Source organism: Protopterus annectens, chromosome 12.part0 (genome assembly GCF_019279795.1).
Source record: "Protopterus annectens isolate FY-2018-M chromosome 12.part0, PAN1.0, whole genome shotgun sequence".
Lineage (NCBI taxonomy): Eukaryota > Metazoa > Chordata > Ceratodontiformes > Protopteridae > Protopterus > Protopterus annectens.
Genome location: NC_056746.1, coordinates 810,848,224 through 810,874,570, shown reverse-complemented (window position 1 = coordinate 810,874,570; position 26,347 = coordinate 810,848,224). Strand labels below are relative to the sequence as shown.

The 26,347-nt window shown below is 42.3% G+C and overlaps 1 protein-coding gene across 1 annotated transcript in view; it reads right to left on the bottom strand.

Annotated features, from left to right (window-relative positions):
- The window catches only part of LOC122816814 (zinc finger protein 704-like), a 977,436-nt gene extending 951,450 nt beyond the window's left edge, over positions 1–25,986 (bottom strand). Inside the window, exon 1 of the mRNA XM_044089856.1 lies at positions 25,813–25,986. Within this exon, the coding sequence (XP_043945791.1) occupies positions 25,813–25,884 (72 nt within the window). The 5' untranslated portion in view covers positions 25,885–25,986. The remainder of the gene's footprint in view (positions 1–25,812) is intronic.
- Between the last annotated feature and the right edge of the window lie 361 nt (positions 25,987–26,347).

Genomic DNA, 26,347 nt, shown 5'->3' with positions numbered 1-26,347 from the left:
CTAGAAACCACAGGAGGGGGAAGGAGGGAGGGTCCTAATGACTGAACGAGGATCAACAATACAGATGGAATGTTATGGTAAGACATAACTTCTTTATCTGATATTGTTAATCCTCGTTCATTCCTTACGCATGAGACAGAGTCCCCAGCTGCCTCTATTCCTGGGAGGCTCTCATGGAAGGACATTCCTGAGCACCATAGAACTGAAAGATGCTCTTCCCCTGGAGGCCAAATCCAACTTGTAATGACTGATGAATATGAGGCGTAGCCCAAGTTGCAGCACAGATGTCATGTAAACAAGCTCTGGCATGGAAGGCAGCAGAAGTTGCCTCCGACCTTGTTGAATGAGCTTTCATGGTAGTAGGCAATGAGATATTGCATTGTGTTTAGATGAAGGTCACACAGTCCTTCAACCATCTAGCTAATGTGAACTTAGCAACAGCAGATCCTAATCTAGGTCCAAAAAAGGCCAAAAATAACTGGTCAGAATTTCAAAAGACCTAGTCCTCTTTAAGTAAAAACAGATTTGCCTATGGATATCTAGGGTATGTGTAGGCAATACTCTCCTCTGTTTGAATTATTGGGAAAGAAAACTGGCAATCCAGTGGTTTGATTAATGAACATTTCAGGGATCACTTTTGGCAAAAATTATGGATTAGTTCTCAGAGACACTTTATCTCTATGAAAAATCAAGTATGAACTTATTCATAATCCTGTCCACCCTCGTCACACCCAGTGCAAATGTTAACATAAACTGATTAAGGGTAGAGCTACAACAGATCCTGGAGACTCTCACCCTATAAGCCAGACAAATGTTATCTGGAAGGCTATGGAGCACAGCATTATGGAACTCATTAACAGAGACATTACGAACCTGCAAACACTGCACCATATCCACTTAGGTTCTCTAAAGGCCAGATCATGGCTCCTACACCTAGTAGACTTCAAGCCAGTTAACAAGGCTATAGGTGAGGGAAGGGAGGTCCACACAGCCAAGCTATAGCTCACCTAGCAATTCATACCCATCCCACATTCTGGTATTATACATAATCTCAACAGACTGACCATAAAACGACTGTTAGATGATGGATTGACAACTGACGCACAGATGTAGGACACACAGTAACATTTGCAGCCTCCAAGTGCAATTCTATGTCAGTAACAAGTGGTATTCACCTGCACTCAGTCCTGGGACCACTCCTGTTTGGCATATAGTTTTCTTAGGTACAGGCAAAACACAGTAGGGATATGTCTGCCCATGTTTGATGAAAATGTATACTGTGGGCTATACTTTATTCTCCAGATGACACACACATCCTCCAAAAGGGTATCATAGAGACAGATACCTGGTGTCAAAATCATGCTGTAAAGCTATAAGCCAAAGAAAGCATAGTTATCCACTTTTAGAAAACAAAGTATCCCCAGAGTACCACATAGGTAGTAGCCCCCAAAATGTGGAACAGGTACTAATGTATACAAAGAGCCATGTATTTAGTCATCTCTCCTTTGATAATCACATTACCAAAGGGTTTTGAAAATCCCTCTGTGGAGCACATAGGCAATAAAGGGTTTGCATGCAGATTGTTGCACACCTATAATGATTAGTCATCTTTGCCAGACTTTGCTTGCTTTGGAACAGGATTCAAATATACCTCAAGCATAAACCCTCACTCACACTCTTCAATAGAAACCGTGAGGAGTGGATGTGAAACAGAAGACGTAGCCTAGGGATCACTGCAGTGGCTAAGCTTGTCACAAAGCATACAGAGGTAACCTAAGGTCTGGAAAGCCCCCAAAATGTGGAACAGGTACTAGTGTATACAAAGAGCCATGTATTTAGTCATCTCTCCTTTGATAATCACATTACCAAAGGGTTTTGAAAATCCCTCTGTGGAGCACATAGGCAATAAAGGGTTTGCATGCAGATTGTTGCACACCTATAATAATTAGTCATCTTTGCCAGACTTTGCTTGCTTTGGAACAGGATTCAAATATACCTCAAGCATAAACCCTCACTCACACTCTTCAATAGAAACCGTGAGGAGTGGATGTGAAACAGAAGACGTAGCCTAGGGATCACTGCAGTGGCTAAGCTTGTCACAAAGCATACAGAGGTAACCTAAGGTCTGGAAAGCGCCAACATGCTCTGGCAAGGCTAACAGGTGCTTTCATGGAGAAAGCATAGTACCCACCTATGAAAAAATTGAGGTCACATGTATGTATATGGCTTTGCCCCACAGCTACCTTACATGTGTTATTCACATACAGTTGTCATTGTGATATGTAATACACTAAAAAAATCAAAACCCACTCCACATTAACCAACAGTGTCATACACTCTCACACACCTGAACACACACACACACACACACACACACACACACACACACACACACAGTTAGCAAGTGCGGGATTCAAACTCCTACCTACATTATGATACTACAGCAGTACGCATTCACACAACGCGCTATACACATTACTGGGATTTCACCTTCCCACGGGTGTATTTGTAGGATGGTGACATCACCAGACTTGACAAAGATGAGTACAACACTTTTAAGGGGTGTGAGTAGTCTCCAAAAAGGTTGCTCTCTCCCCAGGGAGAGAGAGACACACACATACACAGTTGGCAAGGGTTCTTAATCCAAACTAAGTACTTTTTTACACTTCAACAAACAATATGGAGTTACATGATGCAATACAGACATTACTCGCTGACAGTTTGCCCAAAGGATTTTTTCACATTTGCTAACCTCAGCAGGCTTATCATACTAGGTGTATTATAGGTTCATAGGTTCATATTAGGCTATCTGCCCTATGGCATTTATAAGCCTAGCCAGAGTATGTTTGGCTTTCGCCACCCATTTTAAATTAATTTTGCTATGCCCTTTTTCGAGGTTAGTATACTGTGCCTCTGTCTAACAGTGACACAGAAGTGATACCCGGGGTAAACCTATGATCTCCCATCCACTCCTCAAGATTCCTCTTGAAGAGAGTCAATGAGGGACTCTGCCTAACCTGGACTGGGATTTTATTCCAGAGTGAAGGGAGCCTCTGGGTTATGAATCTGTCCCTCCAGCATGTCCTATTTATTTCAGTGCTGAGGTTCAAGTCTCTCGAGCGTGTAGCTCGATGGGATTTGGATTTTTTGAGGTGCAGCATGTCCATTAATTCCGGGTTGGACATGGCTTTATACGTCAGGCACAAGTCGCCTCTGAGCAGGCGGTATGCCACTGAGTAGAGCTGGAGTTTCTTTAACCGGGCAGCATATGGCATCTGTTTGAGCCCTTTGATCCTCTTGGTGAGGTACTTTTGGGGTCTTTCCAGTTGCTGCAGGTGTTTGGTAAGGTACATCCCAAAAGGGGCATTGTACTCGATTATGGGCCTGATGAGGGATGAGTAAAGAGGCACGATTACCTCCCCTAATCTAGATGTGAATCCCTTCATGATTAGGTGGGCTAAAAAATGTTTTTCTAACCACTTTGGCCACTTGGTTGTCAAATGAGAGATTGCTATCAACTTGGGTCCCCGGGTCCCTAATTACTTCTTCTGTACTTAATGGATTACCACCTATGTGGTAATTTGTGGGCACTTTGTTTTTTTCCAAAGGGGATGACTATACACTTTTTGGCGTTTAGCTTGAGCCCATGGCTCTGGCACCAGTTGTCTGTTTCTATGAGGCCCTTTTGGAGGATGCTTGTGTCAGCTGAAGAGTCGATTATGGTGCCCAGTTTGCAGTCATCTGCGAACTTGGTCAGCCACAGTCCTTCTGTGTTGGTCTGTACCTCCGAGAAATATATACCGAACAAGAGAGGTCCCAGGACTGAGCCTTGTGGGACGCCACTTGTAACTGGTTTGGAGTCTGACATGGCTCCAGCAATTCTAACCATGTGGGTTCTGTCCTTGAGCCAGTTTGCAACCCATCTAGTGACATAGGGGTTTATATTTAAGCTGGTGAGCTTATCTATAATGCCCGAGTGGGGTATTGTATCGAAGGCTTTTGCGAGGTCCAGTTAGGCTGTGTGGACCACCTTCCCTTCGTCAATGGCCTTGGTGACCATTTCAAAGAAGTCGACCAGGTTTAAGAGGCAGGATCTGCCCTTAAAGCCGAACTGGGTAGGATCCAGTGTCTGTAGGTCCCCAATATCTTTATTTATGAGGTCCATGATGATCCTTTCCATAGCTTTGCAGAAGAAGCTAGTCAGGCTTATGGGGCAACAGTGTCCAGGGTCCTTTGAGGCACCACCTTTGTGGAGAGGGACCACTGTTGCTGTACACCACTCTTTGGGTACATATCCTGTAGTAAGGCTGAGACTGAACAGTAGTTTTATGTTTGGGTTTAGCTCTTCTTGGAGTTCATGTAGGACGCAGCCCAGGACACTGTCTGGTCCCATTGATGCTCTGTTTTTTGCTTTGGAGAGGGCGGCTCTTACCTGAGCATCTGAGATGTCAGGGGGACAGCACTCTGCTGGGATAGATATTTGCCCTTTTGGTGGGGAGGGGGGGAGAAGTTTGCACTGAACCTGCCAGCTAGGATGTTGGCAATGTCTGTGGGTTTGGTGTATTTTTTGTCATTTTGGACTAATTCTGAGCATATCTGGGAATTCCCACCCACGTTCCTAACATAACTAAAGAAAGCCTTGTGTTTATCCTTAGTATCCTGTGCAATTTTCTCTCGAAGCTGGCCTTAGATGATTTTATGAGTGCCCTTAGATTTTTGCTAATACTGATCAGAGATGCCTTCCCTTTTTGGGATCATGTAATAGCTTCCTCCTTCTATTGTATAGTTTGTTCACGAGACAGGATGTCTGCCTTTGGAGGATTGGGTCTTGGTTTTATCTGGGAATGCATGATCCATGCATTCCTGAAGGTGTTCATAGAATGCATTTATAAAGGATTCTGCGGTCTGGGACGTATTTTCCACAGGCCCGGGGGCTTTGAAGGATTCCACCTCGGTTTTGAGGAGTGTGAAATTTGCTTTAGAGAAGTTTTTCACTGTGGTTTTCTGGGCAGGGGGTGGGGTCGGGATGTGAATATCCAGTGAGATCAGTTTATGGTCTGATCTTACCAGTGAGGGATACACTTCTGGTCTGGAGCATAGAGTCCCCATGTTGGTGATGATCAGGTCCAGTATGTTTTCCCCTCTTGTGGGAGTGGTAACAAGTTGTTCCATAGCATTTGAGTTTATGAATTCTAGGAACCTTTGGGCTAGGGTGTTGGAGCTAGAGTAATGCTCCCAGTCTATGTTTGGGTAGTTGAAGTCGCCCAATATAATGGTGTTTGGAAAGACCTTCATATTTTCCAGTGTTCTCAGGAAGGCCGAGTGGGGTTCCTGGGTTTGGGAGGGTGGTCTGTAGCAGGCTATAAACTGGAAGGCAGTTTTACCCACTGTTAGTTGCACATGGATAGTCTCTGATGCTTTGTGCTTTGCCACCAACCTGGAGGTGTGGGTATCTTTGATGAATATCGATACTCCCCCTCCTTTTGTGGTTCGGTCCAAGTTTTGGGGCCGAAAAGCATGGTATGAGGTATAACCTGGTAGTGTTGGGGTGCTCTCGGGAGCCCTGAACCAGGTTTCTGTTACTGCACAGAGATCGATGTTCTCCATGCTAAGGAGAGTTTCAAGTGCATGCATCTTGAGGTTTAGACTTCTGGCGTTGAGTAGCGTTTCTTATCCCTTGTGATACCTATGGAGGTGGGTTTGTCTTTTGAGCCTTGCCTTAAAAAGGCACTATGGGGGTAGCAAGAGCCTTTGCCAATATCCGAAAGCCCAGGGGTGACAGGTGCAAGCCGTCCCTAGTGAAGCATCGTGGCATGTCGAGCATATCATCCCAGGTTTACAGGCATTGGATCCCCTTTGAATGACACCAGTACTTAAGCCAATTGTTGAAATTGATCATCTTGTCTTCATATTGTGGCATCATTCTTGGTGAGGGTAAGATGCTACTCAAGGTCAGGGTCATACCGGCCTGAGCTACATGCTCAGAGAGCTCCTCTAGGTCTCTTTTCATGTAGTCCAGGGAGGTACGTCTCAGGTCATTCACACCAGCATGGACAATGACTGAGTCATATTTGTACTTGCCTTGGAGTGACCTGAGTGCTTGTGTTATGTGGCGGATACTAGCGCCTGAAGGCTGCTCACCGTGACCTTCTCCTTGTTCAGCCTGGTGAGCGGGACGTCAGTGTGCCTGAAGTCACCTATTACAAGTGTATCAGGTGTGTTGTTTAGCCTTAAGGGCTGTGACTGTTCGGCACACTGGCTTTGTGAGATATGTGTTGCACGTGTTTTGTTTTGGGGTAGCGGTTGCTTGGGTGTCTGCTTTGGAGGTCTCTGCTGCTTAGGCAGATCTTTATTTAGAGCCTCCGAGTATGTTTTTCTGTGATTATGTGTTTGGTTTGCTGTCGTGGTAGGTCTATGTGAGACTGGAATTGTAGTGAGTGTGGTTTCCTTCTCCTCCTGACTGGTTATGCTAGTACTGAGTTGAGAGAGCTTAGCCTCCAGTTTGGCTATATGGTTGCATCTCTCACATGTGTTGGAATTTGTTGGGAGGAGGAGAGGGTTGTCTGTGTACATGAGGCAGTTGTAACATTGCCTCAAGATTCCCAGGTTCACCAGCTGGACCGGAGAGGAGATTGACAACTGACCTTTGGACATGCTAAAATAATATTGGGAATTCCTTTATAATTGAAAACAAGGGCCAATGGGGGGTGAGGGTGTAGTGCTTTTAATTTTTAGTGCTGACTTATATAATTGCTTTAGTGAGCAAGTGCCAGGTAACTTAAGTGCAATGTGTTACAGGTAACTTAAATGCAAAAACAACAAACAGTAACTTTCTTTCAAGTGAAACAAGGAAATAAGTACAGTAAGCAATGCAGATATCACTAGGGATCCAAAGAAGCCGCGTTTTAGGTGGAGTTAGCGTTCCAGGGAAATAACAAGCAAACAAACAACAAGCATACAAACAAAGCTAGATTCAGCAGGCCTGGATCTAGTCTATGCTACAGCAAACAAGGTGTACCAATTTCAGTAAGAAACAGTTCAAATATGCAGGCTCTATAAACCTTTAACCAGAAATTTCCATCTCAGAAGTGCAGAGTCCAGCCTCTCCTCCCACAAGAGAGCAGACCACGAACCTTCTTAATATAAAATAACTGGCCTGAAGCCCAAGTGCATAAACCAGAACTAATACACTTTAGGAATAACAGACACTGAGCTCTCAATCAGCAGTTCCCAACTTAGAAGGATGAAAGCTACCTGTCCTGCCACCACAGTGCATGCCACAAACCTTCCTAATGTAAAACAACTAGTCTGAAGCCCAAGTGCTTAATCCAAAAGACTCAGAATGATAGCTACACTTTAATCAAGTTACTACCAATCAGTAATAAATACAATTGAATACTTTAAAGAATGCCTGGATTAGTGCTCAAGTTATACAAACAAAGCTAGATTCAGCAGGCCTGGATCTAGTCTATGCTACATCAAACAAGATGTACCAATTTCAGTAAGAAGCAGTTCAGATATGCATGCACTATAAGCCTTTAACCAGAAATTCCCAGCTCAGAAGGGCAGAGTCCAGCCTCTCCTCCCACAACAGTGCAGACCATGAACCCTCTTAATGTAAAATAACTGGCCTGAAGGCCCAAGTGCTTAAACCAGAATTAATACACTTTTAGAATAACAGACACTGAGCCCTCAATCAGCAGTTCCCAACTTAGAAGGATGTAAGATACCTGTTCTGCCACTACAGTGCAGACCACAAACCCTCTCAATGTAAAACAACTGGTCTGAAGCCCAAGTGTTGAAACTAAAAGGCATAGAATGAGTTACACTAAACAGTAATAAATACAATTGAGTACTTTTAAGATGACGCAAAAGAAAAATAAAGTAGGAAGAAACACAAGTACAGTAAAAGCAGATGAATTTTTTTTTTCAGAAAAGTAGCAAAAGCAGTAGTAAATACAATTCTCATGCAGTGCAAGCTGGCACACTTGAATATGTAGCAATATTAGTCCACACACAGTTTGAAAAAATGTAATTAAATTAAAAAGGACTAAAAGCAAGTGCAGAAAGGGTTAATTAGGTAGAATGCGGTAAAGAGATGGGCCTGGGGGAGTGTCTTAGATCAAATCTACAGTGGGGTGGGCACTGCAAAAGCCACCAAATTTAAACTACAACCAAGAAATGGGAGGGGGGTGGGGAAAAACAGTTTCAACACAGATGTGAGGATTGTGCAAATTATAAAGCCAAAAAATATATACTGTTCTCTCTCTCTCTCTCTATATATATATATATATATATATATATACACACACACACACACACACACAACAGATATCTAAGCAAACAGTTTAGCTCTATAATACAGAATAATACAGAAAAGTATACTCAGCTGTATATATTCGCAGATAGTTCTGCAAGGCTGTCTCTCAAACTAAGGTTCCAGTTTGAATGCAGATTGTTAATTAACAGGACACACAACACTAGCTCAATTATATAGCTGAAGACAAGGCAGGAAATGAGGGGGGTGGGGAAAAAGTTTCAACACAGATGTGAGGACTGTGCAAATTATTAAGCCAAAATATATATATATATATATATATATATATATATATATATATATATATATATACACAACAGATATCTAAGCAAACAATTTAGCTCTATAATACAGAAAAGTATACTCAGCTCTATTGTATGCATAGGCCATAACCATATCATATATGGGTTGATGCACCACATACTGGCACACACAAGGTCAAACTGGAGGCTATGCTCTGTCAACCCAATACTGGAAAATATAGTCAAGAGGAGTAGGGTCATACAAGCACAACACCAACAGTCTCACATAGACCTACAATATAAGCACCAGCAAAACACACACATAAATACACATTAACATACTCGGAAAATACAAATATTAATCTGAAAAAGAGAAAGTGTCTTCCTAAGCAGACAAGCAAGCAACATGCACCTCCAAGCACACACCAGAAAACACATCATACACCAATGCAGTGTGCCTCACAACAGGCCCTAAGGCAAAACAACATACCCAACACACTAGTAATAGGTGACTCCATAGTCAGGCACACAGATGTTCCACTGACTAGGCTGGACAAGGGGAAGGTTACTGTCAGTTGTCTGTCAGGTGCTATGATCCGCCACATAACACAAGCACTTACATCACTCTAGAAGAGGTACATATATGATGCAGTCTTGTACATGTCAGTGTGAATGATCTGAGACATACCTCCCAGGACAACATGACAAGAGATATATAGTAGCTCTATGATCATGTAGCCCAGACTGGTATGACCCTGACCTTGAGTAGCATCTTACCTTCACCTACATGATACTGCAATATAACAGAAAGCTGATAAACTTCAACAACTGGCTGAGCTTCTGGTGTCATTCAAAGGGGATCCAGTCTCTGTCTGCCTGGGATGACATGATAGACAAGCCTCGTTGCTTCGCTAGAGATGGTTTGCACCTGTCACCCCTATGCTTCTGAATACTGGCCAAGGCTCTTGCTGTCCCCATATTACCTTTTTTAAGCAAGGCTCAAAGGACAAACCAACCCCCGTAACCAACACAAATAACCACAAAGTGAGCTAAATCCTACTCAATGCCAAGTCTCAGCCTCCAAATGCACACACTCGAGGCACTTCTCAATATGGAGAATACTGATATCTGTGCAGTAACAGAAACCTAGTTCAAGGCTTCAGAGAGCACACCAGCACTACCAGAATACTACTCATTCCATACCTTCTGGCATAAGAACCTGGATCATAACACATAGGGCAGGGGCGTATCCATATTCATCAAGGATACCTACATCCTCTCTACAGGATATGTACCCATAGAATGTTGCACATCAACATTCTTCCCACTCCACAGGGGTGGGGCCCACAACAGACCCTTGGCATTCCCACTCTATGAGCCTGACGAGTCTGATCTGCAAGGCAAGGCAATGGAGCCAATCATAATGGAACTCAACAATAAACACATTGGGAACCTTCACACAGTTGAGCACACCCAGTTTGGCTTTGTCAAAGGCAGATCATGCCTCCTGAACTGGGCGGATTTCTTTGAGACAGTTACCCAGACTACAGATGATTGAAAGGAGCTCCACACAGCCTACCTATACCTCACTGAGGCCTTTGACACCATTCCCCACTCAGGTATCATAGATGAATTCACCAACCTGAGCATAAATCCATACATCACAAGATGGACTGCAAACTGGCTCACAGATACATCCCACAAATTAAGAGTTGCTGGCTACATGTCAGACTCTAAACCGGTAACAACTTGTGTCCCCCAGGGTTCAGTCCTGGGGCCCCTCCTGTTTGCTATATACTTCTCAGATGTACATGCCAACACAGGAGGGTTGTGGTTGACTAAGTTTGCTGGGAACTGTAAAGTGTGTGCCATAATAGATTCCCCGGATCACACAAATATTCTCCAGAAGGGACTCTATGAGACAGATGTGTGGTGTCAGAATCATGGCCTCAAGCTCAATGCGAAAGAATGCATAGTAATCCCCTTTGGGAAAAACAAAGTACCCACAAACTACCACATAGGTGTTAACCCCTAAAAACTGACAAGGTAATAAGGGATCGGGGGACACAAGTAGATAGTCATCTTTCCTTTGACAATCATGTTGCCAAAGTGGTTAGGAAATCCTATGTGGCCCACCTAATCAACAAAGGGTTTGCATCAAGATCAAAAGAGGTAGTGGTGGTCCTCTATTCTTAAGTCATCAGACCCATCATTGAGTACAATGCACCATTTTGGATGTACTCGACTAGGCATATCCAGCAGCTGGAGAGACCACAGAGGTACCTCAAACAGGTGTGTTATGCAACACAACTGGAAAAACTAAATCTGTTCTCTGTTGCATACCGCCTACTCAGAGGCAAACTCTGCCTAACATACAGAGCCATGTCCAACACATAACTGTTGAACATGCTCCATCTAAGGAAAACAAAATTGAGTAGCACTACACACTCCAGGGATATGAACCTAATCACAACAATGAATACAACATGCTGGTGGGATAGAGTACCATCCCAGAGACTTGCCTTACTGTGGAACAGAATCCCAATGTACATCAGACAGAGCCCCTCGCTGACACTCTTCAATAGGAACCTTGATGAGTGGATGGGAAACAGACAATTCACGCCGGGGATCACATCAGCAGCCCCACTAGAGAGGGGCTTAGGGTACTAACTATTCGAACTAGGGCTTAGGAGACTAACCAATGGGGTGGTGAAAGCTGCACAACTTGCCTAGGCTAATATATGCCTTCGTGAAGATAGTCTACTACATACCTATGAACCTATGTGACAGGTACATGTCTACAGATAGAAGATGTGTACTTCATTGTACAGTCATGTTGTACAGCAGGCACATGCACCACATACTCTGTAATGCTTACAGATACTGGTGGCTATTATGTACAGTGGGTGAGATGTGCACCTCATGTCTTTTGTGCCATTGGGATGTGTGCTGGGTGGGACAGTCCTGGATGGCTCCTTGTCATGGTCACCCTCTTACACACATCTCTGCTCATCCATCTTTGGCTTATTATACTGTGTTCCCCCTACATATATATAGGTACATAGGTAGGTAATTGGCTATCTGCCTGAAGGCATATATTAGTATGACCAGAGTGTGCAGCTATCACCATACCTGGGGTTAGTTCCCTATGCCTCTGTGTAGTAGAGCTGATGAAGTGATCCATGGTGTGAAAGTTCAGTTTCACATACACTCATCAAGGCTCCTCTGAAAGAGTGTCAGTGAGGGACTCAGCTTAATGTAGGTTGGGAGCCTGTTCCAAAGCAAGGGAAGTCTGTGGGTTAGTAATGTATCCCTCCAACATGTTCTATTTATTGTTGTGATGATTATATCCCTAGAGCATGTGGCACAGTGAGCTTGGGTTTACTTCAGATAGAGCATGTACATCAGTTCTGCATTGGACATGGACCTGTATGCTGGGCAGAGATCGCCAGAGTAGACGGTATGCAACAGAGTACAGATTGAGTTACTTCAGTCTTGTTGCATGGGGCAACTGTTTGAGGCCAGTAATCCTCTTGATGAGGTACTTCAGTGGTCTTTCCAGCTGCTGACTGTGCCCAGTCAGATACATCACAAGTGTGTTGTGGTACTCTCTTATGGGTCTGATGACTGATGAGTAGAGGGAACCTCCTTTGACCTACATTTTTGGCAATTAGTGGGGACACATAGCATGATTTTCTAACCACTTTGTGAATGGGAAAGTAGAGATGACTATCCACGTGTCCATAGATCCCTTATTATTACCTCCATATTTAGGGTGTTGACACCTATGTGGTATTTGTATGACTGCAACTAGAGGCCATAATTTTGACACCACATCTGTCTGACTGAGACCCTTTTTAAGGATGTCTCTTTTGTCCCAAACATCAATTATGACAACCTTTTTGCAGTCATCCACAAACTTTGCTAACCATAGCCCTCGTGTGTTTGACTGTACTTGTGAAAAGTATACACAAGACAGGAGGGGTCCCAGGACTGAGCCATGGGGGACAGCAGTTGTTACCAGCTTACAGTCCAACAGGGAGACCACAATTCTTACCTTGTGGGATCTATCTGTGCCCCATTTGGCAATCCATCAGATGACATACGTTTTTATGCACAGGTTGTTGATTTTGTGGATACAACATGTGTGTGGGATGTTGGAAAAGGGCTTTTCAAGGTCTATATAGGCTGTGTGGAGCTCATTTCATTGATGTATGTCCTGGGTAACTGCTTTGAAAACAGTCTAGTACGTTTAGGGATCATGATCTGCCCCTGACCAAACCAAAATGAGTAGGGTTCGGTGTTTGTAGGCTCCCAATAGCTCTGTTTATGAGTTCCATAATGATGGACTTCATGGCCTTGCAGATCAGGCTTATTAGGCTTATAAGACAATAGTTCCCATGATCTGTTGTGCACCAAGACTTGTGGAGTATGCCAAACGTTGCTGTAACCCATTCAACAGTTTCATATCCTGTACAGAGGGTGAGTCTCAACAGACTGTTCAGGTGCAGGGTCTGTTTGTTTTGGAGTTCACCTGTGACACAGCCAGGGACACCATGTTTTTAGGTTTGGATACAACTGTTTAACCATTGTATATGTGATTTCTGGGTTTTCACAATCTCCAGGTATGGTAATGGGCTCTTATGTCAGTGAGAGGGGGGTTAAATATGTATGAACCTGTCTGACAAGATGTTGGCAATGTCAGTCATGTACATGTATTCACTTACACTTTGCACTAACTCAGAACATATATGAGTTTACATTGAGATTTATGACCTAGCTAAAGAAAGCTTCATGGTTCTCTATGGAATCTTTGGCAATATTTTTGGCAGAGCTTGGCTTGGATAATGCTAGGAGTGCTCATTGTTTCTTGATGATACTAATCGGAGATTTATTGATCTTCTTTGGATTTTAACTTTCTTTGAACAACTTAAGTATTATATTACATGGTTTGATTATGACAGGGGTCCAATAATTATATGGGTCTGTTTTCATATCACTGTGTGCGCAAGGCAGGATTGGTGAATAGCGACATGTATCTGGAGTAAGAACTACAACTGCCAGATATGTGTGGCCCACTGCTGTACTCAGACATGGCCTAAGTGTGTGAGCATGTCCAGTATGACCTTTCAGTATGCTGTTGACTGAAATTTGCTAAATTTGTTTGTGTGTCAGCATGCCCACTATGGGCATATATACTATATGTGTGTGAAAAATCAATTTGATTTTTACTTCAGGGCTCACCTTTGTGTTGTACATCAAAAGGAAGCACGCTGTGCTGCACGGCTTCCATGAGTCAATTTGCATAGACTTATCAACATTTCTACATACAGGGGGGGGGGCAGCTATTATTTGAACATTTCTACCCGGGCGGGCCACACCTGATTGCTACTGTGGGTGTACATAGGATGAGGGGTACACCTGACACTTATACACATTTGCTAGGCCTGCACTGCTATGTCAGGTACTCCATTCCAGTCTGTACTGTTGCCTATCGTACTGGCTTGAGGCATACCACTGTACTACAGACCTTAGCTTCCAATTATACGCATATTAGTTTGTGACTTCATATCCTACCCAACCCACATCACACTGCCTGGCCTGTTGTTATCTGTCTGCACAGGCCTGAGGGGAGGTTACCCATAAGCCTCTTCAGAGGGCATGATACAGCATTTGTTTGCATTTGTCTACAACTGTCCTGCTGGCTGTGACTGTTAGTTATGTGACCCCCCCCAAACTGGTATGTGTGAGTGACAAGTTGTATCTGTGCCTGTATTGAGGGTGGTACTGCAGGGCTGCCTATGTTGGATGCACATAGTACACTCCCTATACATGTTTGAAAACAGGTAGTGTCAAGTTAGACATCCCTTTTACTGTACGTGCGAGTCAGAGAGAGGTGTCATTTCCAGGGTTCCTACTGAGTCAATGAATGTGCTATGCATTGCCTCTTTGCCAAGGCCAGGGCATACTGGGCATGTCTCCTTCTGCCTATGGGGGCAGGCTCAGATTGTTCCTCCTCCGAGTCACGGTGTGCCTGTATAGGCCTTGGCAATGGTGGGAGGCTGTTTGGCCCTGCCCCATGCTGTTCCTGCTGCAGCTGTTTCCGCAGGATCATATTGTGTAACATGGCAAATACCATAACAATTTGGGTACATGTAGTTGGTGAGTACTGCAAGGCTCCACCAGATGTATCCAGGCACCGGAACCGTGATTTGAGCATCCCAATCACATGCTCTATTATGATTCTGGTTTGTGCGTGTGCCTCATTATGGAGTTCTTGTTCAGGTGTGTGTGCATTTCTGATGGGTGTCATCAGCCATGGCTCCAGTGCGTATCCAGCATCCCCTACTAGGTGACTGTAGGGAATGTTCCCATTGGCAAATGACTGGTACAGCTGGGTCAGATGCCAAATGTGGGAATTGTGATAGCTTCCAGGGCATCCAGCACACACATTCATTATTATGCCCTGGGCATCACACACAAACTGGCAGTTGATGGAGGGGAAGCCCTTGCGGTTGATGTAAACCCTACCCTGCTCATAAGGTGATGCTTTAATGCGTATGTGCGTGCAGTCTATTGCACCCACTACCTCAGGGTATTCTGCTATTTGGTGGAAAAGACGCATATTGCTGGCCAGTGCTCATCTGGCAGCTCTGCTAGTTCTCCTTGGTTAACTTCCTACTACTTCTTTTCCTTCCTTTTGCCCTTCTGTTTCCGCCCAGGGGGAAGTGCCGTGCAAACGCGCGCACACACTGTATGCATGTTTGCAAGGAGTTTCCTATCTTATAACAGTGTGCACCTTGAGTTTGAGGTTTTCAAATAAGACAACTGTAGACACGTCTCTTTGCAATCCTGTGCAACTCGGGGCAAACATGAGCCACTGTGCTCCAATTAGCTTACAGCCTGTCTGACACACACCCTCATGATGTCACCTATATTCTAGTCTTACACTCACCTACTCCAAATCTTACACTCTTGAGACATGCCTCACATGCTGGGGAAAATTGGGATTAATTATCCTTATCCTCATTTGCATAGGATTGCCTAGTAATGCATGGTTACATCTCTCACACTGAGCTTCCCCCCCTTAGCAACCACTAGTCAGTAGTCATGTTGTCTTCAGCCTGCCATTCACCTGCATGGCAGAATAAGCTTTTTAGTGAAAATGCCTATTTTTGGCTTTTTTTTAAATGATTTTCTTGTTTTTTAAGTGCTGCACGATGCTTAAACATCAGAGATCGGGGGGGGGGAGTTAATTTTTTATGTTTTTAAACATTTTGCACTGCTAATGGCCTTATACTTGGCCATTGGCATGCTTCCTCAACTGTATGCACCCTTTATTTGGAGCTGTCATAGCTTTGTTTAGCTATCTGCAGAAATGTACTCCATTACCAACGGAGTACATTTCTGCGGGTAACACTAATCTTCCACGGACAGGTTAGTGTTTGCTGGATCTCAAATTTACCTCATTTGCATGGATTTCACCAGCAAATGAGGTAATTTGCATACCATGACACTGTCCGTGCAAGACTAGCTTTAGCAGCTCTCATGCACGTCCCTGGATCACACATCAGACATTTTGCCTGTGTGACGTCATACACTACTCTAACACTCCGTGCAAGCTTTTGAGAATCCGGGGGTATGCACTTTTCCAGCATATTTCTAAATATGAAAATCATAAGCTTAAGTTTATGGTTATACAATGTATAAATAACAACAAAAGGGGAAGTGATTTGATTAATGAGACAGTTTGAATGAAACTAAATGGATCATTGAGCTAGCAGCATACAAAACCTCAGGTTTAAATGGGTTTATACCTTTAAGACCTGCACTAATGAAAAGAAGGGTGCGGTAATGAATGTTAACTGAAGAGCTACATAAGAACTGCAGTTTCATTTGAGTTTTGTATCTGAAGAAGGGCTTGGTCCCGAAAGTGCTCATTCCTGTGTTTTTAATTGTGTTTTCAATAAAAGTTTTGAAGCTGTCCAGCGTGGTGGACAGTACCTGCTTTTTTCTTCTTTCCTTTGGAATTTTTGTGGGCAGGCAGCCTTTGGAGTATTTACAGTTCTTTTCGGTTATACATTGATTGTTGATCTACTCACGTGGAACTCACCCCTGCAATGTTCCCAAAGAGTGAGGCAGGAAATGAAGAGGGTACTGAGCCGTACCCGGGAAATCATATGGACACCTTGGGCACTGATTCAGACAAGCAGCATTAGCGTCCTTGACTCTGACCCCTCCCCCCCCTTTTTTGGAAAAACTTGCCATTTAAATTGCAATTTAGTTTATATTTTACAGTCTATTTTTTAACCTATCCCTTTTTGGGGAAGTGGGTCTATAGTGCACATTGTTGCTTTCTTGGGTGTCTGGGTGTGTTAGGCATTAGAAAATATGCACCTTATATTCTTGTCCATTTTTTGGCATGTTATTAAACAAAAAGAATGTACAGTGCCTCATTTCTGCTCCTATTTTGGTAAGGAGTTTACATGTGTCTTCAGGTAAATGAGAACAATTGTCTCTTCATTTCTGTAGTAAATCAGTTCACAGTTATACTGATGTTATACATTTCTCTTACTGTTCCATATAGTTTAGAGAGATGACCTTATCTTTTCTGTGTCTTAGAAATACATGGGCAAGTTCCAGTTATAGTTAGTACTGTTTCTTTAGCATTTTCTTCCACATTATTTTATTCTAGTACCTTAACATTTGTCTGGATGGGCGTTTGCATGCCGCATAATGCCTTTCTGTCTTAATGCATAAATCTGTTTCGATAAACAGCACGTTGCTAATATACAATGGTCGTCCATTTGTATCAGTTCAAGTTCCGATACTGTTTTCTTTACCCCTCCAGCTAAAGTGCTGAACACCTGATGAATATTCATGAGGCCAGTGAAGACATTCCTATGAATATTCATTTATAATTCAAACATGTCACCAGGCGTTGGCTGGTAGGCACGGCTTTGGCAAGACTTGCTACTGTGCAACTGGGGAGGTACTGTTCTACAACAACTCTTTAAAATCCCACAAGGAAGAGAAGTAACCCCTCCACTGGGTGACCAGAGTGTGAAGCCTGGACAAGACCGCTAAGTAAGTAGCCAAATGGGAGATGATGGTTACAGTTATGTTAGGGTTACCAGCTGTCCCGCTGAGAGGGACAGCCCCACTTTGGGCAACTGTGTCCTGCGAAAAAAAGTAAAAAATAGAAAGTGTTCTGTGATTTTAAAACAAAAACTATTTCCTAAGTGTTCTTTAATAGTTGTATAAAATTATTATTTTGTATCTGAAACACCTGATGTTACATGAAATAGCATAAGCAACTCAAATTCTACAATAACAAGCTTTTATTTATGCATAAAGTGAAAGGGTACTTACGTATTATCGCAACCAGATCTCACACTCAGTACCCTTTCACTTTATGCACAAATAAAAGCTTATTATTGTAGAATTTGATTTACGTATGCTATTTCATGTAACATTAGGTGTTTCAGATACAAAATATGCATTTTATACAACTAAAGAAACCTTAGTAAATATTTATTGTGAAGTTATGTACTTTGCACTGGCTGTATATATGCTTTGTCCTGCAAAATCTCATGTTTCTATATAAAGAAAAAAAAGTCCCACTTTAGGAAATTGAAAAGGTGGCAACCCTAAGTTATGGATTAAAGTCCAAAATCCAAAAGTTCTGTGCTATGACTAAAGTCCCACCAAACAGCAAAATCCAAAAAGAGAAAAGAATGGCAGGACACTGCTGGATTAACTCCTTCTTTATTAAAACAACCAAAACAGCCAAGGATAAGCGCTTTCGGGTATGGTACCCTTCATCAGATAAAAAGGAACAAACATTACCATTATTTTAAATTAAAAGCCAACCAATCAGCAATCAATGAACTACCCGCCTTTTAACCACAGTCACATATGTTTAAAATCAGAATTCTACAGCATCTTTCCAATATTAGAAATAAAAATGTGCATAATGCTCTTTATAGGCACATTGAACAGCACTCCACACACACTTTCAGCTTCAGGGCTGTGGTTAACGTAAGGTTAAATAATAGGGGAGGGGATATAAGGTTGTTGACAGAATCCCTTGAATCTAAATGGATCTTGGAGCTGAGGGCTCATAGGAGCCCAGGGTTAAATGACATGGTTCCTTTGAAACCCGCCCTACAAAAAAGGCGGGTAGTTTATTGATTGCTGATTGGTTGGCTTTTAATTTAAAATAATGGTAATGTTTGTTCCTTTTTATCTGATGAAGGGTACCACACCCGAAAGCGCTTATCCTTGGCTGTTTTTAAAGAAGGAGTTAATCCAGCAGTGTCCTGCCATTCTTTTCTCTTTTTGGACTAAGTTATGGATTAAAATGATGAAAAAGAACCAGGCATCAGCAATGTTACATTATAAGCTGGTACACAGTGAAATTCTTAACTTGACCGCATATCTGTACCTTGGCTTGACTGGTTCATCTGTTTGAAATGGCTAAATAAGTACATACAGTAAGCAATCATTGCGTATTCACTTATTGTCATGTGTTAAAGGGTCAAGCTTACTGGTCTACAGCCCACCTTTATAAATAATATTGTGATTCCCTACTAATGTACTCAGGGCCGGCCTTAGGCATAGGCGAACTAGGCGACCGCCTAGGACGCCGTAAAGGCCGGCATGAGAAAGGGCGCATTTTCACTTTTCACTTATCACTTGTCAGCATTGCGCCCGGCCCCAGTGTCTTCACTTGTCAGCATTGCGCCCGGCCCCATTGTAGTCTTGCACCCTCCCCCACTTCTGTAATGCACTCACAGTCACAGCACATAGAATGGAACGGCGGCGCTCCCCCCTCCTCGTGATGAGTTTCAGTGGCTGCTCTTGTTCGGCATTATTTAAAGCATCCAATCAGAGATGCTTTTGTACCACTGACGTCCCTGGCTACTGCTCCAATCCTGAGTATATAATGCAGCTCCCGCCCACCTCTTATTCCTTTCTTCATTGACGAGATAGAGGCGGGCGTATCTATTGGCTGTCATTACTTCCTGTTCCTGATCTGTGGACTGTCTGGACGGCATGGATCATCAGCGGACTGGCTCTCTGTACAACACCCGGGCTACAAGTGCGATTTTTTTTCCTGCTGCCTGCATGACTCCTCCTGACCCTTTTTTTGCTTCCCGGCTTGGCTTTTGAAGAGGTAAGTCGATTCATCATTCATTCATTTCACTTCAAATTTCAGGCAGCCGAATATTTTGTTAGTACAGCGTACAGGCTTCAGCAATTGAATAAAAATCAAAGTATGGAAACCGCACTGATAGCCTCATAGCCAGTTTAAAAATATATCGGTAAAGCATTTTAGTAATTTTATAAGCCCTTCAGTTTTCTAGCATATTTCCATGCTGTGTAAGATGCAGTCGTCTGATGCTGCATATAAATGGTAATCGATGAAATAATGTAGGGATAATGCGAATGAACAGTCTAACAGGAAAACTGTAAATGTCCTGTTTTAGGCAAAGTTTGAATAACTGGGGAGTGAATGTAAGGGAATGTAGTGCAGCTGAGAGTAGAAACTTTTGAGTCTGAAATGTGGGTTATTGAAATACTCTTGTAATCTGATGTTTAAAAGTACATTGACTATGTTTGGCTGCTTGTCCTGTAGTAAATGAAAGCTGCTCTTAAAAGCATTCATTCACCATTGAGCACTTGTTTAGGCACATGCAACGGCCAATAAAGGTGCCAGCAGGAAAATGTTAACCAATAGCTGTGGATTTCTAATGGATTAATTTAATAATTATGAACAGAAGACAGCAGAGAAACCAGTAAAGACAGTGTGCACATTCTTTCAGTGTGTTGGGATTGGGAAGGTTCGGAATGCTAAGGCCCAGTACTCCATGCTTGCTAGGTCTGCACAGTAGCGAAAACATTATCACTTTTTTAACCATCTGACTGTAAAACATTGCTTTAGTAACTAGCACACACACACATGAACATGAGAGGTGTGTTTTTTTTTCTGGTTTACCGGGGGTGGGGTAGGATAGTCTTCTTTGTTTATGCATGATTTCTAAATTCCTAAACCTGCAAGGACAACTGTCTGATTAAAATTCTAAATGTACCTTAACCTTTGTTAAATATCAGTAGATATTTGCATATTTAACTTTTTTTTATTATTACATGTTCTGTTGAGTAATGTTTGCTTGCTCAGTGCAAACTTCATCATGGTGTTGAAGGAAGGTGAGGGGAAAACAAGAATTCAGTTTTGTGGCTGTTAGCACCAGTTTCTTGGTTTTTAAAACCTCATTCATTGCGTGGTTCTACTTGGAGCTACTGTGATGATCTGTCGTGAATGCATTGTCCTTTGTTGGGAGTCCATGGAGGGGTTTGTGTTGTGAAATTTCATAAAGCTGTTTTGTTTTTGTGGGGTGGGGAAGTGATATGTGGTGGGGTTCCATGTGTGCTGCATGAACACCTTTGGACTCATTTGCTGATATGTGAATTGTTTGGGATGTGTTTCTGCATGTGGATCATGTTTAGAGAGACTCTGATGTACAGTGAGGAGAATGGTTTGGAGCCGGTTGACCTCCTGATCATTGAATTATTTTCCCTTTTGTTTTTTTTCTCTCTTGGTGATGGTGTACAAGAGGTTGTCTGATTCGATCCTTGGCTGGGGTGCCTTCTGTGTGAAGTCTGCATGTCCTCCCTGTGGTCGTGTGGGTTTCCTCCGGGTGCTCCGGTTTCCTCCCACTTCCCAAAGACATGCTGTAGGTGGATTGGACACCCTAAATTGGCCCTAGGTGTGTGTGTGCATGTGTGCCTTCTGTGGAAAGTTGGGCGCCAGGCTGGGAACTCAACACTGTAAAACTCCACTGCCAATCACGAGTGGACAGGTGATCCGCTGTGGCGACCCTTAACCGGGAAAAAGCTGAAAAAAGGTGATGGTGTATAAAATGTAAGACTAATGCAATGTAGAACAGCTGATGTTCAGTGCAGAATTATTTAGATGAGTAAAAGAGAATGATAAACATTGCAGATAAGAGTTCCAATGTGTTTTTGTGAATGTGTGGTGGTATTATAAAATGCAGGGACAAGGTGTCTCCTTAAGAAGGGAGAGTAGTTTGTCAAAAAGGCAAGCTACTTAGCTCAAAGAAATTGTGAAAGCATGTAGAACCACAATCTTTAATTGTGAAAGCAGTGTGCATGAAAAAGTGAATATAAGGACAGACTTCCATAAATTTAAGTCATACAAGAAATAGAACTGAGTGAGAGAAGTGGTAACCATTTGTCAAGTGAATGAGAAATGCTGTGTTCCTGCTCTGGGTTAGCTGGGTTAGCTTAGCGTAGCGTTTAGTTATGTAAACTATCTTTCCTGTTTTTTGCAGCAGTTTGTTTTTCATTGCCTGTCATAATTTTTTTTTTTTTTTTTTACAAATCACCTGCACAGTCCGACTAACTTGTATTGAGTGGTGACAGATATTTGAATATCCTACAGAAAATGCACACTAAGACAATCTAGATTATCAAGTAAGCTGTCTCTTATTAGAATGCTTTGATGGTCTGCAAACGTTGCATGCAGTATCTTTAAAGGTTGTGCAGCTAAATGTGCCTACTGGAGTCTGAAATTAACAGCTATGTTAGACCAAAGACAATTCTGATATCAGAACTGCTGCATAATGTCAGTGTTAAAAAATGCATTCTTTGTTTAATGTTTTTCCTAATTATATGCAGAATGTTGATAAACGAGCAGCTGTCAAAACGTTTTCTTTTTTCAGGAAGTTTAAAACAATCCATGTAGTAAAGGAAAAAAACATAGCTCAGTGCACCAGGAATCTTGTTATATGCTTTCTTGTATAGTAAATGTATACAGAGGGCTTTGCCGAGTGTGTTTAACCACTGGAGGTGATGTGCCTTTATGCACTGTATCAGACAATCTGTTAAGCTGATGGGCTGATACCAGTCATTTTCTGTTGACACATGATCTGTTTCTTATGGGCATTATATAGGGGTCTTCTATTGAGTTATTATTCTCGCTGTTGTAACTTAATTTGTAAACATTACTTGGACAGAGTATTACCATGTTTTTTCTAATTGCTTTAGTTATCATTGTTGTGCATTGGGATGTATGAGTAGTTTTTGACTTTCTTAGCCCTACAGTCTTGTATCACATGAAATTGGTACTTACCTGGGGTACTTAAGTGAAGTGAGACTTAATAATGAAAAGTTTTAAATTTCCTAATGCTATGATTATTTTGATTCCTGTGTATGGAGTTACTGATTTTTCACATGATGTAACAGAATAAAAAGCAGTGTATCATAGTGGTGTGGTTCTATACAAAGAAAAATAGAGAAAGGGAATGATCTTGCACTTTTCAAACATTATCTGAATGTATGGGTAGCTGCAAATTGACCCCTGGTTTAGCAGTCTTGTTCTTGGCTGTGGCAAAATGTAAATATTCTGCTCATTTTGATTTTTATTTTATTTTACATTTGACTGTGATAGTCCGACTGGATACATATCCATTTTCAGCAGAAGCCCCAGGAGAAAAGGTCCAAACTTAAAGACAAGCAAGTGACAGTGTATGCACAAACATGGTATTAACGTACAAGTTACTCACATTTCAAGCGTATGAATACAGTTTATATGCAGAAGTGTATATAAATATGTTGGTCTCTTATCAAACCTATAGTTGTAGCCTGTATGCAGAGTATCTGCAAAGGTATTAGTTTCTCTTTTCAAACCTTAGTGTAAGAGGGTAGTTGCTATAAATAAAATTGCAGGATTATGGAAGTGGATGAGGCTTTACTCAAGGTTAGAGCAAGGACATAACCAGTGAGTTTTAAAATACTGTTTAGATTTTTTTGAACTGATTAAGGGAGGGGATCACAGTAAGGTCAGATGGGAGAGAATTCCTGGTTTTGCCTACTGAATTAGGGTAAGTAAGAGTAACTGGTGGTTAACAATGTCAAAGGCCTTGGAAAGATCAAGAAACAGAAACCGATTGTTACGGTTGGAATTTATGACATTTAGAAAAGGAGAGGAGGGCCGAGGTGGTACTGTGCTGTGGTCTAAATCCATGCTGGGAGTTGGCCAGAAGATTATTTTGAATAAGTTAGTGTAAGAGTTTATGGATACACTTTTCCATAATTTTAGCCAGAGGGGAAAGGATAGCTATTGGTCTATAGTTTTATCAGTTCAATGGAGCTGCCACCTTTATGGATGGGTATGCCATGGGACATTTTCTGGATAGAGGCTTCAGTTATTCTGTTTATCATGTTTTAAATCTTGGGTACACTACATTAAAATGTTTTGTTGTAAAAGGTTCAAAACAGTGATTTGCAATGTTCTTTTACAGTCACATTTGTTACCACTTCTATGTTTAGTTGGGTGATTGTCGGAGTCACACCATCTCCCTGCAATGACAATACCTTGCTGTTCAACAAACTCTGTGATGGTTCCTGTTTGTCTTGCTCTGTCAGTTTTCTTCAAAAAAATATAGGGATCATTCTAATTGCAAAGTCTTTCTTGATGGTCTTGTTTTAGGGGAGGCTTAGTTGACAGACTTTTCTCTACTTTAAATCTAAGTACTAACTGCAAGGACACTGCATGTGAGGAGAGTACAGTGGTATCTCACATACCTCTCAAGTGTACCTCATTACGAGGAACGTACCTCATTTGGGGTCTTTAAAAGTTCATGTTCCTCGAAGTTCCTCAAAGTTCCACATTGAAAGAGTTTGTCCCACATTCAGTGTTAGGAATTTTTTAAAATGAAATCCATGGTAAATAGAAATTAATCAAATTAATTCATTAAATGATCTTCTTTATAAGTAAAACCAGCATATTTTAACCATCCTATGACCTTCCTAGTTGAAGATGTTAGTAAGCCATTAGTGGGTGTTCCACATTTTGCCCATTTGTTCCACATTATGAAGGCGTTCCTCATTTTGGAGATGGAAGGTTGAGAGCTATGGTATCTCAATCTTTTGAAATGACAGTTCATAGCCTCTAAAACATGTTCCTTATCCTCACTAGCCCTCTAAGAGGAACCTGGACAACTAGATGGGAGACTGAAAATACGCCCGTGGGATCCCACCTGTGTCCCTGCTGCTGTACAGGGAAAACAGGTGCTGACTTTGTGTGTGCATGGGTGAAATTCTTGTCTAGGCTTTAGGGCCTCCGTGCCAGTAGCCTAGTGACCCATCTGTGGGCGTGGTTCAAATAGGGGTGTTCCTTGAGTTCAGTGTGGGTGGGGCTTAAGGGGCGCCAGAGCAGTACTTCGCCTAGGGCACCGTCTCAGCTAAGGCCGGCCCTGAATGTACTTTTGCAGGGAGCAAGCAAATCCAAACAGGAGGAGCGAGAGAACAAATCAAGCAGGAGAGGTCGCCCGTCACAATCAAACACCCTGAAGCTGGTCCCAGCTAGGGTTGCCACCTTTTCAAATGCCCAAAGTGGAACATTTTTTTGTAGAAATGCCAGATTTTGCAGGACAAAATATACCCATAGCCAGTGCAAAGGTAGTATTTCTCTCTTTTGCAAAATAAAAGTTTATTCTTGTAGAATTTGAGGTGCTTATGGTACTTCATATGACATTTAAGTGTTTCAGATAAATAAATAAGTGTTTTATGCAACTACTAAAGAAAACGTATGAAATATTTTTGTCCTAAAACTCAGGACATTTGCCGTTTTTTCAGTATCTTTGCAGGACACAACTGCTCAAAGTGGGACAGGTGGTAACTCTAGTCCCAGCCCCCTTTTCTCTCTTCACTTACAGCAGATGCGGACGCCATTTTAATCGCAAACTTAGCGATAGTTTAGAAGTACAGTCCGACAGCCACTTTAAGCCGGACTGACATGCTTGACCTGTCAGTTCAGTTGTTTTTCAAAAAGGCTTTGCCAATGTCTTTCATCACCAACACAATTATTTCATTACTTTTATGCAACAAACAACATGTACCGATTACTACTGAAGGTGTCCAACTTTTTTCAACCACCTTTCAAAGTTTAGGCAACAGCTCTTTAGACACACCCCCATAACTGTAGTCCTACATGCGAGCATTTATGCACCTCTAAGCTTGGTATTACATAAACTACACTCACACCACCTCCCAAGTTATTCATTTCATGTTTATATCGCTCATTTCTGGGCTATCTTTCTTGAAATAGTAATTCCCATTCAACTGGTGCAATTCTAATGGCACCGGCGGAAAGCTTACTCTTGCATGAGCGGACGACCCCGCAGTGGACAGCTCCGATTGTCAGTAATGGGGTATGGTACTTACAGGACCACTGCTGCACAAGGATCTTTTCGAGAGCCCTCGAAGTAGTTCCACAGAAGCAGCGTCAGGATTCATGGCTCTTATTTTAGGATACACCGCTACGTACCATCAGCCGGCAGTTCAGCCTTTTTGTTTTGGTTTTCTTGTAGCGATATCAACCCCGCCCCCCCAGTACGCATGTAGCAGGCCAACATGCTAATTTCCCCGCCTCCTCCTGGCACACACCCGTCTCCAGTCTTAATGTACATTGGTTAGTTTGTTGTGTTCACATTGGAAATGGCTGAAGACGGCAAAGACTATCGTTTCCATTGGAGGAGTGCTGTTGTCAATTCTGTGTGTGTGTAGCTCGGATGCTGCTCCTAAACCTTTAAGACCAACCTCAGAAGTAAATTTCAAATTTTTTTCCTGATATTTTTCTTATATCTGTTGATTATTGTTGGTTTACGTAACATACAAACTGCCCAGAAATATCGAGGCTGTACTGTGCTACTTTGGGGTAAATTCCCTCGTGATATTTAAAGAACAAAAGCTTGTATTT